A 20,831-nucleotide genomic window follows, 5' to 3' on the forward strand; every position below is an offset into this window, starting at 1 on the left:
CTTTTTGTCCTTGAAATATTCAAACTATACAGGACAATTTTAAATACAGCTACTCTCCCAGCCCTATTTGTCACCTATTATTGGTCAATGGACAAATACATAACAGAAAATTTTAAAGTTATATTTAAAGTATAATTCTATATAACCTGCAGACCTAACATTTGATGCAATTTTCCTAGTCCTTTCAAGGCCTTTTTATTACATATATGGAAATACTTATTGAAGGATTACTAAATATACTTCAATATTTATCTTTCAAAACCAAACACCATCTCGTGTTTCCAACCATTCAGGCACAGTTAAGTGCTTTGCTCAGGATCACACAGTTGGAATTTAAAACCTGCTACTGTACGTATTTATATCTCAGACATGTCAAAACCCAATTTTAACTTTAAAACTGCAATATCTGTTTCCCCTCTCATTCAGCATTTCCCAGAACGTTAACAGTAATAATTTATAGGCCACTCTGACCTCTTATTGCATAGATACTGTCAGGTATGGCCCAAAAGAAGTCACAGGGGATCAAAATTGATCAAAAAGAATATTTATTTGAGGCTTGTTTGTGCTGTAGGTGGTCATGTCTTAAGGATGACAACCTCTCCAAAGGTAGGGGAGAGGTTATATAGGGGAATGGTTGGCGCAGGTGGCTGGTGTCTAGTTAACCTGTCCATCAGTCTGGCAGATGTTCTCACAGTGGTTCCTTTGTGCCCTCAGGGATGGAAGGTTCCTTCCAATCTGAGATTAAGAGTTTACAGAAACTACCATGATTCATGTCTAGAAAGTTATTTTTACAACCTGACTGAAACTGGCGTAGGGCTAGACTATTGTGATGTTTTTTAATGTTTATTTTATTGATTTTAGAGATAGAGGGAGAGGGAGAGAGAGAGAGAGAGAGAGACAGGAACATTGAGCTGTTCCTTTATGTGCCCTGACCAGGGATTGAACCAGCAACCTCTGTGCTTCAAAACAATGCTCCAACCAACCGAACCATCTGGCAGGGCCAGACTATTGTGATTTTATTAAGGTCAGTTATTTTTCTTATGTTAAGCGAATCTGGCAGCTGCTGGGAACAACTTAAGAGCTTAGGCCTAACTGATACACCAAGATTTACTTTCCTGTTTACCTGGTATTAGCCAGATGTGTGTAGCATATTGCTATTATAAATAACCCTGTGATTAACATTTGTGTCAAGAGCTTCCCCTACTTTCAATAATTACTTTATTGTCAGGTTATTTAAAAATAAATAGGGATGGCCTGACCAGATGGTGGCACAGTGGATAGAGCTTTGGACTGGGATGCAGAGGACCCAGGTTCAAGACCCCGAGGTCGCCAAGCTTGAGTGCGGGCTCATCTGGTTTGAGCAAAAGCCCACCAGCTTGAGCCCAAGGTCACTGGCTCCAGCAAGGGGTCACTCGGTCTGCTGAAGGCCCGCGGTCAAGGCACACATGAGAAAGCAATCAATGAACAACTAAGGTGTTGCAACGCACAATGAAAAACTAATGATTGATGTTTCTCATCTCTCATCTCCATTCCTGTCTGTCTGTCCCTGTCTATCCCTCTCTCTGACTCACTATCTCTGTAAAAAATAAATAAATAAATAAAATTTAAAAATAAATAAATAAATAGGGATGGCCCTGGGTGGTTGGTTCAGTGGTAGAGCATCAACCTGGCATGTGGAAGTCCCAGGTTCAATTCACAGTCAAGGCACATAGAAGCAACCTTCTGCTTCTCCTCCCCTCTCCCTTCTCTTCCCCCCTCTCTCTTCCCCTCCTGCAGCCATGTTCTGCCCATCTGGGGCCCATGCCTTCAACCAAACTATTTTTAGTGCCTGAGGCGGTGGTTTCATGGATGTGCCTGGACCAACTAGCTCGAATCAGTTGAGCCATGGCTTCTTCAGTCAGTGGTGACAGCTAGAAAACAAATGACAAAGTCTTTATTTCAAAAACATTTAAAGGTTTTAACTACACTTTATTTAAAAAAAAAAAAACCTTTAAAGACTTAAATTAATTTAGTTAACTACTTTATCACACCAATTTTCCATAAACTCATACCATGTATGTGATCACAAATTTAGGAAAGTAGGGAAGAAATAGATTATTTGGCTATCCACATACAAAGTATTTTGATGTTCCAGCTTCCAAAGAACTTGCAATTAAGTTGAAACAAGACCAAGAAATCAAACAATTTAAGGACTACAATTGAACAGAACCAAAGAAGTCGCATTTGAATGTCATATTGTTAAAGTATTTTGAGAAAGAAATGTGAAAAAAATAATCTGGAAGTTTTCTCAGAAGTAAAAACTTGGGCTAAATTTTGAAGGGTAATTAAGGTGCTTTTAGCTGCAAGTAACAAATACATTTCAAAATGGATAAATAATAATAAGTTGTTATCACTGCATAATAAATCCAGAAAAAGGATAGACTTCAGGGCTGGCTATTCAGCAGCTCAAAAATATAAGGATTCGCTTTTTTCCATCTAATGGCTCTGATATCCTTGATGGTGGCTTTATCCTCAAGCTGACAGGAAACTAGATCTGGCAGTGCTCGGCATCACATCTATACAAAAGGCTTAGAAGAAGAAAAGTTTTCTCTTCCCCAGGGTATCTCAGGAGTGAAGAAACTCTTCCTCATCTTCTACTTCCAGAATTTCCCTCCTCCCATGTCATGTGGGTTAAAAACCCACTCCTGAATCAAGTTTAAAGGAAAACCCATTGCCCTTGCCAATCGAGCACACACTGAAGCTGAGGATAGTGCCAACTTTATTTACCCCCAGGCATGAGGCTGTGAGTGATGGCGCACGTCTTGAGAAAAGCAGCACTCTCTAGGGCAGGAAGGAAGAAAAGATGCTGAGAAAAGAACCAGCGGGTAGTAGCCACAAAAGCAAAGGGAACAAGAGACGCTGAGGGGAACTTGTAAAGGATTTTCACAGAGCACCAACAAACAGGCTGGCTGAAACAAAGTGTCCTACAGGGAATTAATAAGAGGTAGAGTTTAAAGAATCACTCAAATAGTTACAGATCTGCCTAACTATATGCAGTAGTCCCAAAGTATGTTCCAAGACCCCCCAGTGGATGCCTGAAATTGGAGACAGTACTGAACCCTATATATACTATGTTTTTTCCTGTACATACATAGATACCTATGATCAAGCTAACCAGCCAGGGCCCCTCTATGCCCTTTTTAATTGCCCTTTCCTCCTTCACTATTCTTCTCCTCTCATGACATAACAGAAACGTCTAAACTATCATTTTAGGCCTTGGCTGGTGGATCAGTGGATAGGGTGTCGGCCCAGCATGCCACCATCTGGGTTCGATTTCTGGTCAGGGCACACAGGAGTAGCAACCATCTGCTTCTCCTCCCCTCTCTCTCCCCCTTGTCTCCCTTTTCCCCTCCCAAAGCCAGTGGCTCAGTTGATTCCAGGGAGGCTCCAGGTACTGAGGATAGCTCCTGGGAGTGCATGCCTCGGGTGCTAAAAATAGCTTGGTACTGGATCATACGCCCCAGATGGAGTTGCCGGGTGGATCCCAGTCAGGTCGCATATGGGAGTCTGCCTATCTCCCCACCTCTAACCTAAAAAAAAAATAAAAGAAAAGAGAAAAAAAAGAGCTCAAGGATGGGTGAGTCCTCCAAATTCCATGGGATTCTTTGTTTGTTTATTTTTTAGCAAGAGACAGGAACAGAGGGAGATGAGAAACATCAGGTTGTAGTTGTTGCACTTTTAGTTGTTTATTGATTGCTTCTCACATGTGCCTTGACTGGAGGACTCCAGTAGAGCCAGTGACTGCTTGCTCAAGCCAGTGCTGACCTTGGAATCATGTGATGATCCCACACTCAAGCCAGTGACCTCCCAATTTCAAACCAAGGACCTCAGTGTACCAGATTGACACTCTATCCACTGTGCCACCACCAGTCAGGCCAAATTCCACGTTTTAAAGGAAGCCAACCCAATCAAAAACAAACAAACAAACAAACTGGTAATGCAGATGAGGAAAGAAGGGCTAAAGATAAAACAAGGGAACTAAGAGAAGAAAAAAGCTTGGGCGATGAAGCTGATAGTCTAGGGACGGGAGGGAGCGAATAAAGAGGACAAAGGAGGGAAGGATCCTTAGAAAACTAGGACAGATCTCCAGCTTGGCGCCCTCCTGCAGTCTAAGCAGCACGGGAGAATTTTCCAATTATTTGTCTCCCTCCCCTTAATGAAACTAGACAACTCCAGAGCAGGGCGCCTAGCCTGTCACAATCCTGCCCATGCTCCAGCACAGGAGCTCCTAGTTCAGGTGCCAGACGCTAGCTCCCCCATCCAAGGGCACTGCCTGCCACCTCCGGCCAAACAAAAACTGGTCTAGGAGCTTTCTTGGCCGCTAGAAAGTTGAGCACGCAAGTTTAGCATCCTTGGTCAGATTTTCTCAGTCTGCCTGAAGGGATTTATTTCGCCCCCTTTGGTTTATCCCCACCCAACCCCACCCTCCTTCCTCTTCTGAAGTGTGAACAACCTCTTCCCCTTTTTGGGGCTTTTGGAGACTATTTCAGTCACGTCTTTTTGGTAAAAATAGAAATGTCTGCACCAGCTACAGCTCCTTGAGGGGGCAGAAATGAGAGGGCAAGGAACAAAAAATCCCAATGGCCCCACACCCTCAGCATCTCCCGCCATTTCCTTCACCAGCTTCCGGGATATAACGCCTTCTCCCTTCCCCCACAGCGGTACAATGACTAGGCGGTGGCGACTCCCTTTGGTGCAAGAGTAGGGAACTCAGGTCTGGTCCAGCCTCCGCAGCCCAGAGATCCGGCCACTCCAAACTGCCTTCCACCTCGGAGGCCATCGGGGAAATATAAATTACCCAGTAAATCTCCTTTACTTTACACTCACCATCAATTCCAGTTTATCGATCTCCTCCTCCATGTTGACATTCCTCAGGCCCTGGCAGCGCTTAAGCCTCAAACCAGACCAGCACTGAGGGCCCCTATTGGACAGCTGTCACTCAACGTCTTGCACTCATTGGCTCCTCCGCTTCACCGGTTCCCGCCCACTTGAGACTAAGTAACGCCTTACCTCATTTAAATACCTTTTCTTGTTGGGCAAAACCACAAAGTGCCGCAGGAGGATTGGCTGCTGGACACTCTTTTTTGCATTGGCTACACCCTCATCTCTTTCTACAATTTCATGGTTAGGGCACAGCGGAGAAGATCGCGATTGGTGCTATTAGAAGAAGAGCCAACCAATTACACAAAGGCTTCCACAAAAAGTATAAAGGAAGTGACACACCTTCTTTCCCCTCCTGCTCCTCCTCCCCTTCGCTCCCGCCTTCCCCTTCTTCTTACAAGTAGCGCCTCAGCTCTAATTGGTCGGAGCGTGTTGCTGTCTCAGCCAATCACAAGCCAGTCTGTGCCCCTACGTTACTGGGAGAACTAATGGTGGAGAGATCATGGCTATGATTGGTTCCTCCACCGTAAGGTTTTAATTTTGAATTTTTCTTCTTGGCGAGGGAGAAGCCACTGCCTGCAATCCCCGGGCTCTTAGACTAGTAAGTGCAGGGATATCTTCCTTTGTTACCTGGGCTCGTGTCTTCCGTGGCTGGGCCTGTTGCTGCTTGTGTTCTTACGGTTTAGGGAGGTGGGGACTTCAGCTGGACTCGGAGGGGAGATGGAGCGCTAACTGTATTTCTCTATTTAATTAACATTCTACAAATCAGGTTTTTGAGGAAAGCATCTGCATTCCTTTTGCACACTCCTTTACATCTTTGCTACTCAAAGTGCGGTCCACGGACCTACGGCACCTGCATCACTTGGGAGCTTGTTAAAAATGCAGAGTGTCGGGCCCCACCCAAACCTGGTGAATCAATATGCATTATAACAAGATTCCTTTCCCCTACCAGTGATTCTCATGCAAGGAGTATTACTGTACTATGCTCCTTGATACAGGAGCATAGTACAGTAATATGTACTATGAGTCTTACTATCCAACGTTTTGAGTGTCAATATTGTACCTATTACTATGCTGGACTAGGGTTTAAGGAGCTGTAATTTCTTTAGAAAATAAGAGCCAGGAACTAAAAAAGTGATGTTCTACAGCATAAAATGTAAAATTAAATATGTGTAAGTACCAGAAATAGCCCTATGGATGTGCAAAAGGAATCAATTGAACTGGTTGGTAACGGAAATGGATTCATTATCTGAACTCCAATGTGAAGTTGGGGGAAGATGATCAGTAATACATCTATAGCATTTCTCACTTATATAGGTAAAATAAGGTAAACAACCTCAAGAGCATAGATAAGCCTGACCTGTGGTGGCGCGGTGGATAAAGCGTTGACTTGGAATGCTGAGGTCGCCGGTTCAGGACCCTGGGCTTTCTTGGTCAAGGCACATATGGGAGTTGATGCTTTCTGCTCCACCCTCCCTTCTCTCTCTGTCTCTCTCTCTCTCTCTCTCTCTGTCTCCTCTCTCTAAAATGAATAAATAAAATCTAAAAAAAAATTTAAAAAGAAAGATTTTATTTGATTTTAGAGAGAGGGGCGGAGGAACAAGAAGTATCAACTCATAGCTGTTTCACTTTAGTTGTTCATTAGTTGTTGTATGTGCCCAAACCAGGCAAGCCCAGGGCTTCAAACCAGCAACCTCAGCGTTCCAGGGCAATGCTTTATCCACTGCGCCACCACAGGCCAGACACTAAGGGCCTTTAAGGGCTGAGATTTTAGGGGAGGTCCAAGGGAGGGTCTCACCAGAATATTAATCAGCTTTCTAGGTGTGGTCTTTCTGGATTGTGGTACCCACTGATTGATTGACACCAATGCAGGGGGTCATTAGTCATCACAGCTGGTCCTGACCATGGTGTCCCATGTCACCTGTGTTTCAGACAAGATCAGTTGAAAAATGCTGGCCTAGATGTTATCTCTAGGCCTTAGTACTGAAGGGAGTGGTGATGCAAGGGCTTGCTTGGGGGTTGTCTGAGGCTATTCTCCACCCACCTGTCCTTGCTCTGCTCATTTCTAACTGCCTGCCACAAAATCCATTAATTTTGGTATGTCTTTCAAGCCTCAAAGAACTGAGGAAAATGCTCTGTTAATTTGAGATCTGGAAATTAGTTCAGTAAGATGCTATTAAGAATCTTTGGCCCTGGCCAGTTGGCTCAGTGGTAGAGCATCAGCCTGGCATATGAATGTTCCAGGTTCAATTCCCAGTTAGGGCACACAGGAGAAACTACCATCTGCTTTTCCACCCCTCCTTTCTTCCTCTCTCTCTCTCTCTCTCTCACTCTCTCTCACTCTTTTCATCTCCTGCAGCCATGGCTCAGTTGGTTTGAGCACATCGGCCCCAGGCCTGAGGATGGCTCCATGGAGCCTGCGCCTCAGGCACTAAAGATAGCTAGGTTGCAAGCATAACCCCAGATGGGCAGAGCATGGGCCCTAGACGGGGGCAGCCAAGTGGATCCTGGTTGAGGCACATGTGGGAGTCTGCCTATCTCCCCTCCTCTCACCTAAAAAAAAAAAAAAAAGGAATCTTTACTTCTGGGAGGCTGTTAATATATGCACTGTCACATGTTGCCATTAGGGTGCCCTCTGCAAGTCCAAAGCTCTCAGAATTAAGCCACTTCTCAGTTTTTACAGCCCACTGTGGACTGCGGGTAAGTTCTTCAGCCAGTGGAATCTGAGAACTCAGCAAGCCTAGAGCTGCAGTACCAAGTGCTGGCAGGTTACTGGGTGAACAAAAGTAAAATGACTATTTTAAAGACCAATGATTCCTATTCAAATGTAAGTTTGAAGGGAAGGAGACCTAGCCATTGAGATCATTTTTAGTTCTGCAGGCCTCTGGAACCGGGAACATCACACAAGCCAGCTCTTACTTAATCTTCTTAAGAAAAGAATCTGGAATGAAATATAAAATATACTAGTGTTTTTAAATGCTTTAAAATAAATGTTTTGAAACACCCATGTCTTAGATTTGGGGTAATTTTTTTTCCTTTTTATTTTTTTTTCTTTCTTTCTTTCTTTCTTTATTTATTTTACAAAGACAGAGAGAGAGTCAGAGAGAAGGATGGATAGGGGCAGACAGACAGGAACGGATTGAGATGAGAAGCATCAATCATCAATTTTCGTTGTGACACCTTAGTTTTTCATTGATTGCTTTCTCATATGTGCCTTGACCGCAGGCCTTCAGGAGACCGAGTAACCCCTTGCTCAAGACAGCGACCTTGGGTCCAAGCTGGTGAGCTTTTGCTCAAACCAGATGAGCCCGCACTCAGGCTGGTGACCTCGGGGTCTCGAACCTAGGTCCTCCACATCCCAGTCCGACGCTCTATCCACTGCACCACCGCCTGGTCAGGCAGATTTGGGGTAATTTTTATTTCATTGTCTACTGTTACACCACAATATATTAGAAAGAACATGGTTTTTGGAGGTTTATAGGTCTGGACTTAATACTTTATTACACTGCATTGGGCAAATCATTTAACCTTTCTAAGCCTCAGTTTATTCTTATGTAAAAATGAGAATAAAAATCCCCTTCCTTAGGTATTATATCTTGTAGGATAGAGAGGATTCACTGAGAAAATGTATGTAAAGGTGCCTAAAACTCAACGGGCAGTCAATAAACAGTTAATTTTCTTTCTTCTATTACAAGTTTGACAGTAGATGCTCAGTAAACGTTACTGGCAAAGAAAGTTAATTCCTTTGAGTAACATACCGTCATCCAACTATAGGTATTTTCTCTGTTATAAAGAAAGGGAAATTCATTTAATGAAGAAAAGCAAGACAAGCAAAACAAAATTAGAAAGTAATGCAATGCCAAAGCCAAGATGTCTCTAGAGATAGTATAAATCTGGGTTTAAATATTCTCTACGGCCTGACCTGTGGTGGCGCAGTGGATAAAGCGTCGACCTGGAAATGCTGAGGTCGCCGGTTCGAAACCCTGGGCTTGCCTGGTCAAGGCACATATGGGAGTTGATGCTTCCAGCTTCTCTCCTCTCTCTCCCTCCCTCTCTCTCTCTCTCTCTCTCTCTCTGTCTCTCCCTCTCCTCTCTAAAATGAATAAATAAAAAATAAAAATAAAATAAATTAAAAAAAAATTCTCTACGTCCCAGGGGACTTCTGGGATGCTTGTAATGACCTATTTCCTAACCAAGGTGGTGGTTACAGGTGTGTTCACTTGTGATAATTCATTGAATGATACATTTAACATTTGTGCATTTTCTATATGTATATAGTATTCTTCAAGAAAAAAATTAAAAATTTTTATTCTCTACAGAAATCATGCCCAGGTTTAAGAAAGAAAGAAGAAAGCTAAAAGCAAAAAAGAAAAGATTATTTAAAAAAAAAGAAACTTCTCACTTTCAGTCCAAGCTACTTACACCTCCCCCTCCGCCACCTTCAGCAGAAAGGTAAGACATAATGTGGAACAGAGAAAATATTAAAAATCCCATCCGTTTAGCATAAAATTACTAGATTTAGCAAATGAAAATACAAAATGTTGAGGTATATTTGAATTTCAGCTAAACATTGACTATTTTTTATATTGTCCCATGCAACATTTATAATATACTAAAACTTATTCATTGTTTATCAGAAATTAAATGTTAACTGAGCACCCTTGAATTCTGTGTGGCAGCCCTAGTTGAAGAGTTCAGATGAAGTAACAGTCACAAGGGCTTGTGTTGGAGGTGCACAGTAACTCCTTTTCTCTTTTCCTGATCCACTTCATTGCATAATATGGTAACTACGCAATGAAGGAGAGGTATAAGACTAGAACCTTCGTTTTGGTCAAGTTTGGTCAGTTATTCTCTGGGACTCAGGGCTTAAATGTGTTATTGAAAGAGATTCTAAGTTCTAGGAACCCAAGGGTATTAGGTGTCCCAATAACATACTTTATACATTTTGTTGTCATAGCTCCGTTTACAGAAAGAATTTAAAACAAACAGGCCCTCAAAGAGCAGTAACTGTAGTACTGTACTCTTCTCTGTCTCTTCCGAATATTGAGAAAGTCCCCCAATTTGTCTTTCAGCTTCTGCCCTTGACCCCTCTGCAGGGAGCCTGTTAAATCATGTCATATTGCTTTCCTGCCTAAAGCTCTGTGATGTCTTCCTCCCTCAGAGTAAAACTTGGAGCCCTTGGTGTGACTCAAAAGGCCTTTTATAGTCTGACTCTGACATTACTTCTTAGTCCTCTTCCCTTCTATTTCTCTACCCTACTCCTCCTGGCTCTTCCTCAGACTCCTCAATAAGATTACATCTCAGGGCCTTTGCACCTACTGTTGCCCCTGCCTGAATGCTTTTCTCCCACATATTTGCATTGCTAGCTTCTTTACTTCCAGTAGGTTCCCCCTCAAAGATCCCCTTCTCAGTGAGACTTTCCCTGGCTACTCTATCTAAAATTTCACCTCCACACATTTCACACTCCCTCTCTCTTGCTCTCTCTTTTTCTATTTACCATTTATTCACTCACAACCCATATATATTCTTTATTAGTTAGTTTCACTTTCTTCCATGAGGCTGTAAAACCCATGAAGGTAGGGTTTTTGCCTGTTCCTTACTGAATCCCTGATGCCTATTTGCTCACTATTTTATTTCTTTTATTTGTCATTATTTACTCAACAAATACTTGTTGTTTCAGTGAATCCCAGAATTCTAGAAGTTACTGATGAATTTGGCTTGAGGTAGTCTCTGTTCCTGACTATGCTATCAAACTGTCTTATTGTGTAATTAGAGGTAATTATTCCAACTTAGGAGGTTTTGCTTAATTTGGTTTTGTTTTTCCTGCAGAGTAGTTATTCCTTTAACAAATACACCACTTAGCAGAAGCTGGCCCAGACCATCCTGGAACTTCAAATTTCCCAGTATCAAAGACGCAGTAAAACTCTGGACAAATAGAGTATGGTCTATATGCAACTGGTGCTGGAACTGCATGGCTCAGGTATGGGTTCCACATGCCTGTTTTCAGCAACACGGTTTTCCTATGCACATGATGTGTGTGCGCGCCAGTCAGCACAGCACTCAGGCTAAGCTCCAACAAGATGAAATGATGGGGTTAGGCCTGCCTCTGTTTTTATAATACATACATCAAACAAACCACTATCTTGTCCTCTTTCCTTGTTCTTATCTTATTGCTCATCAGAGTCAGGCTTTTTTTAAATTTTATTTTAGAGTTTAGATGTATTGAAAGACACCATCTTTCCTTCCCGTGTCTGCCACCGAGAACTTCATGGTCTAAAGCAACGGTTTTGCATTTTGGAAAGTGAATTATGCAAGCTCCAGGAAGTACTGAAGGTTGGTGTTGTCAAATAAGAAACAAATCTGGAATTGGGTCAGAGGGGAAAGGGGCTGTGTCCCGTAGGAATCCCAAGGTGCTTTTACTAGAAGAAGGAATGAGTACAGGTGAGTGCTAGTCCTGGGCCACTTTGCCCTCAAATCTGTTCCTTAAAACTTAGAGGCCCCGCTCCTACTGCAGTGATGCTGACCCCTGCAGACCCTGTTCCCCAAGCTCTGCGCCACCTGGTTCCTGCTTGTGCTGGGCTAATGGTGGACACTGATGAGAGAGACGAGGGAGGAGGTTTTCCCCTTCATTCTCTCTGCATTGGGCGGTTTTTCCAGCAACAGTTGTAGCTGTCTCTCAAACTCCAGCTCTCACAAGGTAAGTCCGCCACATTCCTTGATTCTCGGGGATTATCTCACTCCAGAGACCTGGTTCTACAGCTCTTTCCATTGTCCCTCTGGTCTCTGGTCTCAGGGCATGCAGAGCTTTCTGCTGCTGCTAACTTCTGGGCTTCCCCACTGCCCCCTGTGCTTCTTGACTCTTCCATCAACGGCGGAACCAACTGCCTACAATACATCCTCCCTCTTTGCAATGCTCAGGGTGTCTTTATTGTCTTAATTGATACAGGCAGGAGAAAAACCCTGTAAATATCCACCTCTCCAAACTCTGCTGAGCAAGGCCTGTATTCTCAACATCCAAAACTCAAAGAATAAACATTGCACTCATTGGTTTGGAGAGAAGCTTCTAAGGTTATATCCCTGCTTCCAGAATACGTACCTCAGGATGAACTAGCCAGAGGGGGAACGACAAGTCACCTGACCTGTTTAGGCCTCAGTTTGATCATCTGTAAAATGGGGATGGTGTCATGATAGTGGGCTGAATAATGGCCTCCAAAAAGATGTCCAAGTCCTAATCCCTGGAACCTGTAACTATTACCTTATTTGGCGGGGAAAGCTATTTGCAGATAAAATTAAGAATTTTGAGGTGAGGAGATCATCCTAAATTATTTGGGTAGACTCTAAATCCAGTGGTCAATGTCCTTACAAAAGGGACACACAGAGCAGAACACACAGAAAAGGAGGACCAATGGGACCACAGAGGCAGAGGCTGGAGTGACGCAGCCTCTGCCAGGAAATGCTGGCAGCAGGAGAAGCTAGAAGAGGCGGGGAACGAAGTCTTCCCTAGAACCCTGACGTGGAGCACGGCCCTGCTGAGGCCCTGATTCTGGACTTCTAGGCTCCCAAACTGTGGAAAAATAGATTTTGATTATTTGAAGCCACAAATGTGTGATAATTTGTCACTGAATTTGTTTGCTGGGGCTGCCGTAACAAAGTAGCAGACAGAGTGGCTTACTTACCTTCTCACGGTCCTGGAGGCTAGCTGTCCGAGATCAAGGTGGGGTTGATTATTCCCTGTGGCCTCCTGCCTTGGCCTGCCTCCTGACTGGATCTTCATGTGGTCCTTCACTGTGCACGCCCATCCCTGGTGGCCCCTGTACAGTCAAACTTCCTCTGTTTTAAGGAGCCCAGTCAGATTGGCGTGAGCCACCAGATTAGCCTTATTTTAACGTGATCACCTCTTTAAGGACTCTATCTCCAAATACATTCTGAGGTACTAGGGGTTAAAACTTTACAAAGTGATTGGTGGGGGAGAGGTGGGTGTACGCAGTAAGTCCATGTGGCCATGTTCCAGCCCGTTGGTCATTTTATCTCGTGCTTGAATGTACTAGATTTTTGGCTGCTAAATGTTTTCTCAGCTAGGAACTCGCTTCCCCCAGTCCACATCTCCCCTTCACATGATAAATCTCAACCCACCCTCCAGATCGTGGCTAAATGTCACTCCCCCGGCTTCTTACTCTTCATGCCCTCACCTCAGTTCATTACTCTTATTGCATTACTCTGGTTTTGGTGTATTTGTTTGTGTATAACGTCTGTGTTCCTCACCAGACTGTCAGCTCCTGAGGTGGGGGACAGGGCCCACGTTGCGGTGTGCCTGGCATATAGCATACATAAAACAAATGTAGAATGAGTCAGTGAACGAGCTCTTGAGAAATGAGAAAATATGAAGCACATGGTAGACTGAGAAAGCATTCAATATAGTAGCTCTTACTTTAATGATTCTCAGCTGCAGGAGCTCAACTCATCTGCTATTCCTTTGCCAAATGTAATGTCTTCTTTCAGAGCATCCCAGAAAATCCTTCCTGTCCGAGCTGTAGTCAAACCTGCCACATGGGGGGTAAACGTGCAGATGTGCCTGCCTGTGCGCTAACCACCCCTGGAGAAGCTGGAGCTGGACCTGCTGCCACGGCGCTGACGCCAGCGAGCCATCCTCCGCCGCCGCCGCCACCACCGCCCCCGCCACCCCCTCCTCCGCCTCCACCTCCACCTCCACCACCCACAGCACCTCTGCTGCTCAGGAAACCCAGTCTCGCTAAAGCCCTTCAGGTAGACAATGATCGAGTTAAGGTTTGTTTTGGTTAGTATGCCATGGAGCAGTCAAGACAGGTGACCTTTTAGGACTGGGCTAACTTACAGGAAAGCTATATTTTCTTCTGATTTTTTTTTTTTTTTTTTTTTTTTTTACAGAGACAGAGAGAGAGTCAGAGAGAGGGAGACAGGAACAGAGAGATGTGAAGCATCAATCATCAGTTTTTCGTTGCGACACCTTAGTTGTTCATTGATTGCTTTCTCATATGTGCCTTGACCGTGGGCCTTCAGCAGACCGAGTAACCCCTTGCTCAAGCCAGCGACCTTGGGGTCAAGCTGGTGAGCTTTGCTCAAACCAGATGAGCCTGTGCTCAAGCTGGCGACCTCGGGGTCTTGAACCTGGGTCCTCTGCATCCCAGTCCGACACTCTATCCACTGCGCCACCGCCTGGTCAGGCTCTTCTGATTCTTATGTCAATTATTGTGTTTATAAAACTCGGTCCCCTGAGAAGTCACAAAAGCTGGATATAGAAATAAAATTATTATTTTTTAAGGCTAAATGACTGAAACTCAGTAGAGTGGAGGATTTCTGTTGGCTTCTCAGCATATCTCTTTACCAAAATGAAAACCTCCCAGAGAAACCAAATTAAGAACAAAAGACGGCTTAGTAAACTCAGACTGAAAAGCCTCAGGTTCCTAAAGCAGAGCGCCGTTAGGCTGCAGAGCCAGTCTCTGTAGGATTGGCTTATCTGCCAAGGGGACAGAATATCTGTGCATCACTAAGACAGGCATGACCCGGCTTTCAAATCTGAGTTTTCTCTATAGATACATTTGATTTGTATGGTTGAGTTAGATCCACAGCCTATCGTCATATTTGTCCTAATGTATACCTCTCTGACTACGTTTTTTTTTTGGTATGTTGCATTTCTATTTTTATTTGTTTCAAGATTTTTTTTTTCTACAGAGACAGAGACAGTCAGATAGAGGGACAGATAGGGACAGACAGACAGGAACGGAGAGAGATGAGAAGCATCAATCATTAGTTTTTCGTTGCCACACCTTAGTTGTTCATTGATTGCTTTCTCATATATGCCTTGACCGCTGGCCTTCAGCAGACCGAGTAACCCCTTGCTCGAGCCAGCAACCTTGGGTCCAAGCTGGTGAGTTTTGCTCAAGCCAGATGGGCCCGTGCTAAAGCTGGCAACCTCGGGGGTCTCAAACCTGGGTCCTCGCATCCCAGTCCGACACTCTATCCACTGCGCCACCACCTGGTCAGGCTGACTACATTTTTTTAAAGATTTTATTATTGATTTTAGAGGGAGGGGAAAAGGGGGGTGGGAAGCATCAACTCATAGTAGTTGCTTCTCATATGTGTCTTGACTGGGCGAGCTCGGGGTTTCGAAGCTGTAACCTCAGCATTCCAGGTTGATGCTCTATCCACTCTCATACATTTTTGCTGTATGAGGACTGAATCTTCTTTTTACATAGTTCAGGTAAACTCTACTTTGATTTAGGGAGAGAGAGACAGAGACAGACAGACAGGGACAGAGATGAGAAGCATCAACTCATGTTTGCACACCTTAGTTGTTCATTGATTGCTTTCTGGTATGTGCCTTTACCAGGGGGCTCCAGCGGAGCTAGTGACCCCTTGCTCAAGCCAGCAACCTTGGGCTCAAGCCAGCGACCTTGGGCTTCAAGCCAGCAACCTTGTGGTGAGCCCATGCTCAAGCTGGCGAGCTTCACTTTGATTTGAAGAATTCTTCAACTCTTGTCTTATTATAATGACTCTTGAGGAAGACGCATAGCTGCATCTTGTATTTATTATCAAAATTGAACCTTTTGATGAGTCCTTTCAGTAGCCTTAGCATCTTTGGGTACTGAAAACTGGGTAATTCTTGGTTGAATGAAAAGAATCTGATAACTTCCTAGGGTAAATAAGAGTTAACTTTTAACTCTAGGTCTTTAAAAATTATATTTGGATTTGCATTCATGGTTCCAAATTGAATTCTAATCTTTACCTTTATATTAAGGCTGGACCATTAAAAAAAGAGGGACCCATGCAGATAACAGTTAAAGATCTACTGACTGTGAAATTAAAGAAAACACAGAGTTTTGATGAAAGAAAGAAGGTAAGATATTAACCATATACATAATCTTTCAGCTATTAGCCTGGTTGACCCTTTATGGAAATAAAATATAAGTCTTATGTATAGATGCTATTCCAAAGTAAGTATTTGATGTCTTATTTAAGCAGTTTTGGATGATGGATGACCTCAAAATGTATATATCCCAAAATTATTTAATTATGCAGTTTTATGTACCAACCATTAATCTGAAGAGGTAGCTTTCAAGCTTTGGACTAAAAATTGCATGGATTAGTGAATATAACTTACACGTTCTCAGCATTCAAATATTCATTGTTGCAGCATGTTTACATTTTGAATATTTTAATGTGTTTTTAATAATGTCGCATTTTGCAATTAAAGCTTGTTCCATCACCAAAGGCACGAATTCCGCTAGTTACAGCCTCTGACCTGCAGCGTGTTACCCTGAAGCCCAACTCCAAAGTGTTGTCAACTCGAATTACAAATGTCCTAATGTAAGGAATTGCACCATGTTATTTTTTTTTAAGTGAGAGGAGGAAAGATACAGAGATAGACTCCTGCATGCACCCCAACTGGGATCCACCGAATAACCCCCAGCTGGGGCCAGTGCTTGCAACCGAGCTATTTTTAGCACCTGAGGCAGAGGCTCAACAGAGCCATACTCAGCAGCTGCTTTTGTTTTGGGGAAAATGATAAAATCTAGCAAGCTCTAACTCTGATGTCTTTATTTTATTAGTACTCCTGGTAAAAGTCAGATGGACCTACGGAAACTACTTAGAAAAGTCGATGTGGAGAGGTAATAACTTGCTTATCTTCATGCTTTGTAAATCCACTTGATAATTGGCATAAAACACAGTTTCTGACATTTTCATTACCTTTCCAGGAGCCCAGGTGGGACCCCACTTATCAATAAAGAAAATATGGAAACAGGAACTGGACTGACCCCAGTAATGACCCGGGCCTTGAGGAAAAAGTTTCAGGTAATCCTTTAGAAAAAAAATTTTTTTAGATTCCTTTTCTTTAAAAATAATTCATTTAGAATCATAATCTAAAGCAGCTTTTTTTTTAAACTTTATTCATTTTAGAGAGGAGAGAGAAAGAAAAAGAGAGAAGGGGGTGGAGCAGGAAGCACCAACTTCCATATGTGCCTTGACCGGGCAAGCTGGGGGGGTTCAAATTGGCAACCTCAGCGTTCTAGGTTAATGCTTTATCCTCTGCGCCACCACAGGTCAGGCTAAAGCAGCTTTCTCAATAATTTTTATTTTTATTTTATTTTATTTTATTTTATTTTTTGTTTTTGTATTTTTCTGAAGTTGGAAACGGGGAGGCAGTCAGACAGACTCCCACATGTGCCTGACCGGGATCCACCCAGCACGCCCACCAGGGGGCAATGCTCTGCCCATCCGGGGCGTCGCTATGTTGCGACCAGAGCCATTCTAGCACCTGAGGCAGAGGCCACAGAGCCATCCCCAGCGCTCGGGCCAACTTTGCTTCAATGGAGCCTTGTCTGCGGGAGGGGAAGAAAGAGACAGAGAGGGAGGAGAGGGGGAGGGGTCGAGAAGCAGATAGGCGTTTCTCCTGTGTGCCCTGGCCGGGAATCGAACCCGGGACTCCTGCATGCCAGGCCGACGCTCTACCACTGAGCCAACTGGCCAGGACAATAATTTTTATTTTTATTGAATTTATTGGGATGACATTGGTTGATAAAATTATACAGGTTTCAGGTACACAGTTCTACAATACATCTATAAATTGCATCATATGTTCACCACCCCATGTCAAGTCTCCCATAAAAATAACTTTTAAATGGTACTTGATGCTTTACAAAGCACTCACATACTTAAGCTTCATAAAATTCTGTGAGATAGTGAGGATTATCATCTTTACTTTAGCAATGACTATCTTACATTTCTTTTTTACGTATTTACTAAACACTTCCTATACACCAGGCACTGTGCTGGAGCCCCAGGGATACAGCAGTAAGCAAAAACAGCACAGATCTACTGTTTTAGAGCTTTCAGTGTAGTGGGGAAAATAGAAATTAACCAGATCATCACATATATGTATAATTTTGCTCTGAAGTAAGTGCTGTGAAGGAAAAGAACAGGGTTCTTTGGGAAGCTATATAGGAACTTGATCTAGCTGGATGATTTGGGAAGGATTCCCTTAAGAAGTGACGAGGCAAGACTAAAGGATGAACAGGCATGAACAGGGAAGGGTAACTATGGGGTTTGGGGGTGTTTCCCCCATGGATGTCAAGGAAGAAAGAGTTTCAGGCAAAAAGAACAGCATGTGAGAAGGCCCTGTGGTGGGAGGAATCCCAGCCTGTCAGAGGAACTGAACAGTGGTCAGCTTGGCTATAACAGAGAGCGCTAGCATGACAGTGGGGACGGATAGGAATGAAGAGGTAGCAAGGAGTCAGATCATGCAGACTTGACAGGAAATGGTCTTGACCGTTTTTTTCTTTGTCATCTATGTACATGACCACTCACCAACATTCAGTACATCAGCTTGCCTTGTGTGATATTTTTCCCCAAACCCCATTTGTCTCTGTCATCTCCCCGAACATCAGCTCTGTCAGGAGCACCCATCATTCTGCCACCCTGCTCAAGTGCAGGGACACAGGGCTGCTAGCCTCTCTGGCTATGACGCTTACATTTCTGTCTCCCTCTGGAAGCAGAGGCTCACCACAGCGCCCCCTGCTGATGCTCTCCCACCCCAACACTGTCCTCCCTGTGTTTCCTCATTAGGAATCAATGCCTTTTGCAGGAAAGCTTAGTTTCCCTCTTGCCAATTCAACTTGGTCCTCCTGGTCACTATACAGCCTCTTTGGAGGTGTGGCCAGATTCCTCTTTCCTCCTTTGGGAGCATCCAATAGGAGTCTGCCCCCCAGATCACTGTCCTTGGTGGTACCACAGATTGTGAAGGGCAGGGGCAGAGGGCAGAGGCCTCACTGAAGGGCTAAGCCCCTCCCTTTCCTTGTTCAGCTCTAGGGTCCTTTTTGTGCCAGCCCCACCTCATAACCACTCTCGGGGACTGAGTAATGTAGAAACAAATAAAAATATAATAAATAATGTACCCACATATTGAGCAACGACATTAAAAATCACAGATAGGACCTGTGCCATCTGTTGTGTTCTTCAAAAGTCCCTTACTAGGAAGATGCCCAGATAAAACTGTTGTTGGACACAGAATGGCCTTTCCCACCTAGCCCTTGAACTCTGAAGCAGCTTCCTCGCTCCTTGAACTCTGAAGCAGCTGCATTAGCTAGGTCTTGCATTTGGCTTTAGGTAACATAAACCTGACTGCAGTGGCCTAAGCAATGGGGGCTTTTCTTACCTACATGTTTCCTTGGGAAGTAGGCAGTTTGTACAATAACTGGTAGAGCAGGTTCACCATGTCATCACTACTCTTCCCTCCTTAATGTGTGGCTTTACGTAAGGTGCAGAATGGCTGAACTTCCTGAAGCCTCATGTCTACATTCTAAACAAGACAAGAAGGGTAAAGGACAAGAGGGTGTGCTGGCTAAGCTATCCCTTATCTGTTTAAACAGTTGCTATCCAGGAACTTCTGATTCTATCAGAGAAATTGGGAAAATTGGTTTTTAGAATCTGGATGCATTGCTTCCTTTCACAAAATCTGAGTTCTGTTAGCGAGGAAGAAGGAGAGCTGTGTTGGTTACAGGAACATAATTCATGTTATAATTGAAACTTTTTTTTTCATAGCTGGCTCACCCTAGAAGCCCAACTCAAACTCTGCCACTTTCTACAAGCAGCTTCGATGAACAAAACTGATGCCGTCTCTGCCTGGCTCCACGTGATGATTCATAAAATATAGAATTAAAACCACCTCACTCCTTTTTTAAAAAATATAGTATGTATAAATAACTATTCTAGCAAATAATTCCATTAAAGAATTACAGTATGAAGCCCTGGCCGGTTGGCTCAGCGGTAGAGCGTCGGCCTAGCGTGCGGAGGACCCGGGTTCAATTCCCGGCCAGGGCACACAGGAGAAGCGCCCATTTGCTTCTCCACCCCTCCGCCGCGCCTTCCTCTCTGTCTCTCTCTTCCCCTCCCGCAGCCAAGGCTCCATTGGAGCAAAGATGGCCTGGGCGCTGGGGATGGCTCTGTGGCCTCTGCCTCAGGCGCTAGAGTGGCTCTGGTTGCAACATGGCGACGCCCAGGATGGGCAGAGCATCGCCCCCTGGTGGGCAGAGCGTCGCCCCATGGTGGACGTGCCGGGTGGATCCCGGTCGGGCGCATGCAGGAGTCTGTCTGACTGTCTCTCCCTGTTTCCAGCTTCAGAAAAATGCAAAAAAAAACAAACAAAAAAAGAATTACAGTATGTGTGGAGCCCACATGCACTGTGGTATAAAGAGGGTATTTGAATATTTTCTAGTTTACATGATCAATAAGAGAACAGAATGGAAAATATAATCCCCAAAGCGAAGTCTGTCCTGGAATTACCCAATTTAGGGTGGAGAGCTTGTTCAGATTTAACTGGATAACTCTAATCTGTACTTTGTCGTTAGACATTGAGATAAGAACCCAGTTTCCATTCATTTTGGGTATTTTCAGGTGATTGAAAAATATTTCAGCCTGTAAGGCTCATGCATTCATTAAAGTGCTACAAACTTGATCAATGAAAAAGACCTTCTATATTTGATTACTGTTCATTATAAATAGTTAAGAGGTAAGACCATCCTCCATCCAAACACAACTATTTTCCAAAAGGTTTGGAAGCAAAAGATCCAATGTGACCTTAAAAATTAGAATATTTCACTTCTAGTGTCTTAGGTAGATAGTTATATCTGGCTCACTGAAGTCTGAGATATTTGTTGTTTTGTCTGCTGTCCGTATTTATACAATTAAATATAAATTTCACAAAGACTTCAACATGAACCTAGTATTTTCTACAGTGTCCTGCGAAGAATTCATCAAGGTCCATAACAGGTTCTTTCTAAGACTTGATACCCTATCCTCAATAATCTGTTGGTTGAATAACAGTAATAATGCACACCTAGCCGGATTTTTGTTCTTTTCTGCCAGTCAGGGATTGCCAG

The 20,831-nt window shown here is 43.7% G+C and overlaps 1 protein-coding gene and 1 long non-coding RNA gene across 3 annotated transcripts; one reads left to right on the forward strand and one right to left on the reverse strand.

Moving 5' to 3' along the window:
• Positions 1–528: 528 nt before the first annotated feature.
• Positions 529–5,016, reverse strand: LOC136392506 (uncharacterized). Its single transcript, XR_010748948.1, has 3 exons — positions 4,867–5,016; positions 1,865–1,910; positions 529–758 (listed from the first exon to the last, which is right to left on the reverse strand). It is a non-coding gene; the product is annotated as an uncharacterized lncRNA (long non-coding RNA).
• A 383-nt stretch (positions 5,017–5,399) lies between these two features.
• Positions 5,400–19,684, forward strand: PRR11 (proline rich 11). Of its 2 annotated transcripts, none has more exons than XM_066364712.1 (10): positions 5,400–5,521; positions 9,240–9,372; positions 10,750–10,900; positions 11,131–11,253; positions 13,420–13,683; positions 15,695–15,793; positions 16,151–16,263; positions 16,506–16,565; positions 16,653–16,749; positions 19,495–19,684. In XM_066364712.1, exons 2-10 carry the CDS (start codon positions 9,245–9,247, stop codon positions 19,561–19,563), a joined length of 1,104 nt encoding a protein of 367 aa, XP_066220809.1. In that variant the 5' UTR covers positions 5,400–5,521; positions 9,240–9,244; the 3' UTR covers positions 19,564–19,684. The 2 variants fall into 2 exon arrangements, with proteins under 2 accessions (XP_066220809.1, XP_066220810.1); XM_066364713.1 differs by lacking the exon at positions 5,400–5,521 and adding an exon at positions 8,209–8,329.
• Positions 19,685–20,831: the final 1,147 nt, after the last annotated feature.

Source organism: Saccopteryx leptura, chromosome 2, assembly GCF_036850995.1.
Source record: "Saccopteryx leptura isolate mSacLep1 chromosome 2, mSacLep1_pri_phased_curated, whole genome shotgun sequence".
NCBI classification, from domain to species: domain Eukaryota; kingdom Metazoa; phylum Chordata; class Mammalia; order Chiroptera; family Emballonuridae; genus Saccopteryx; species Saccopteryx leptura.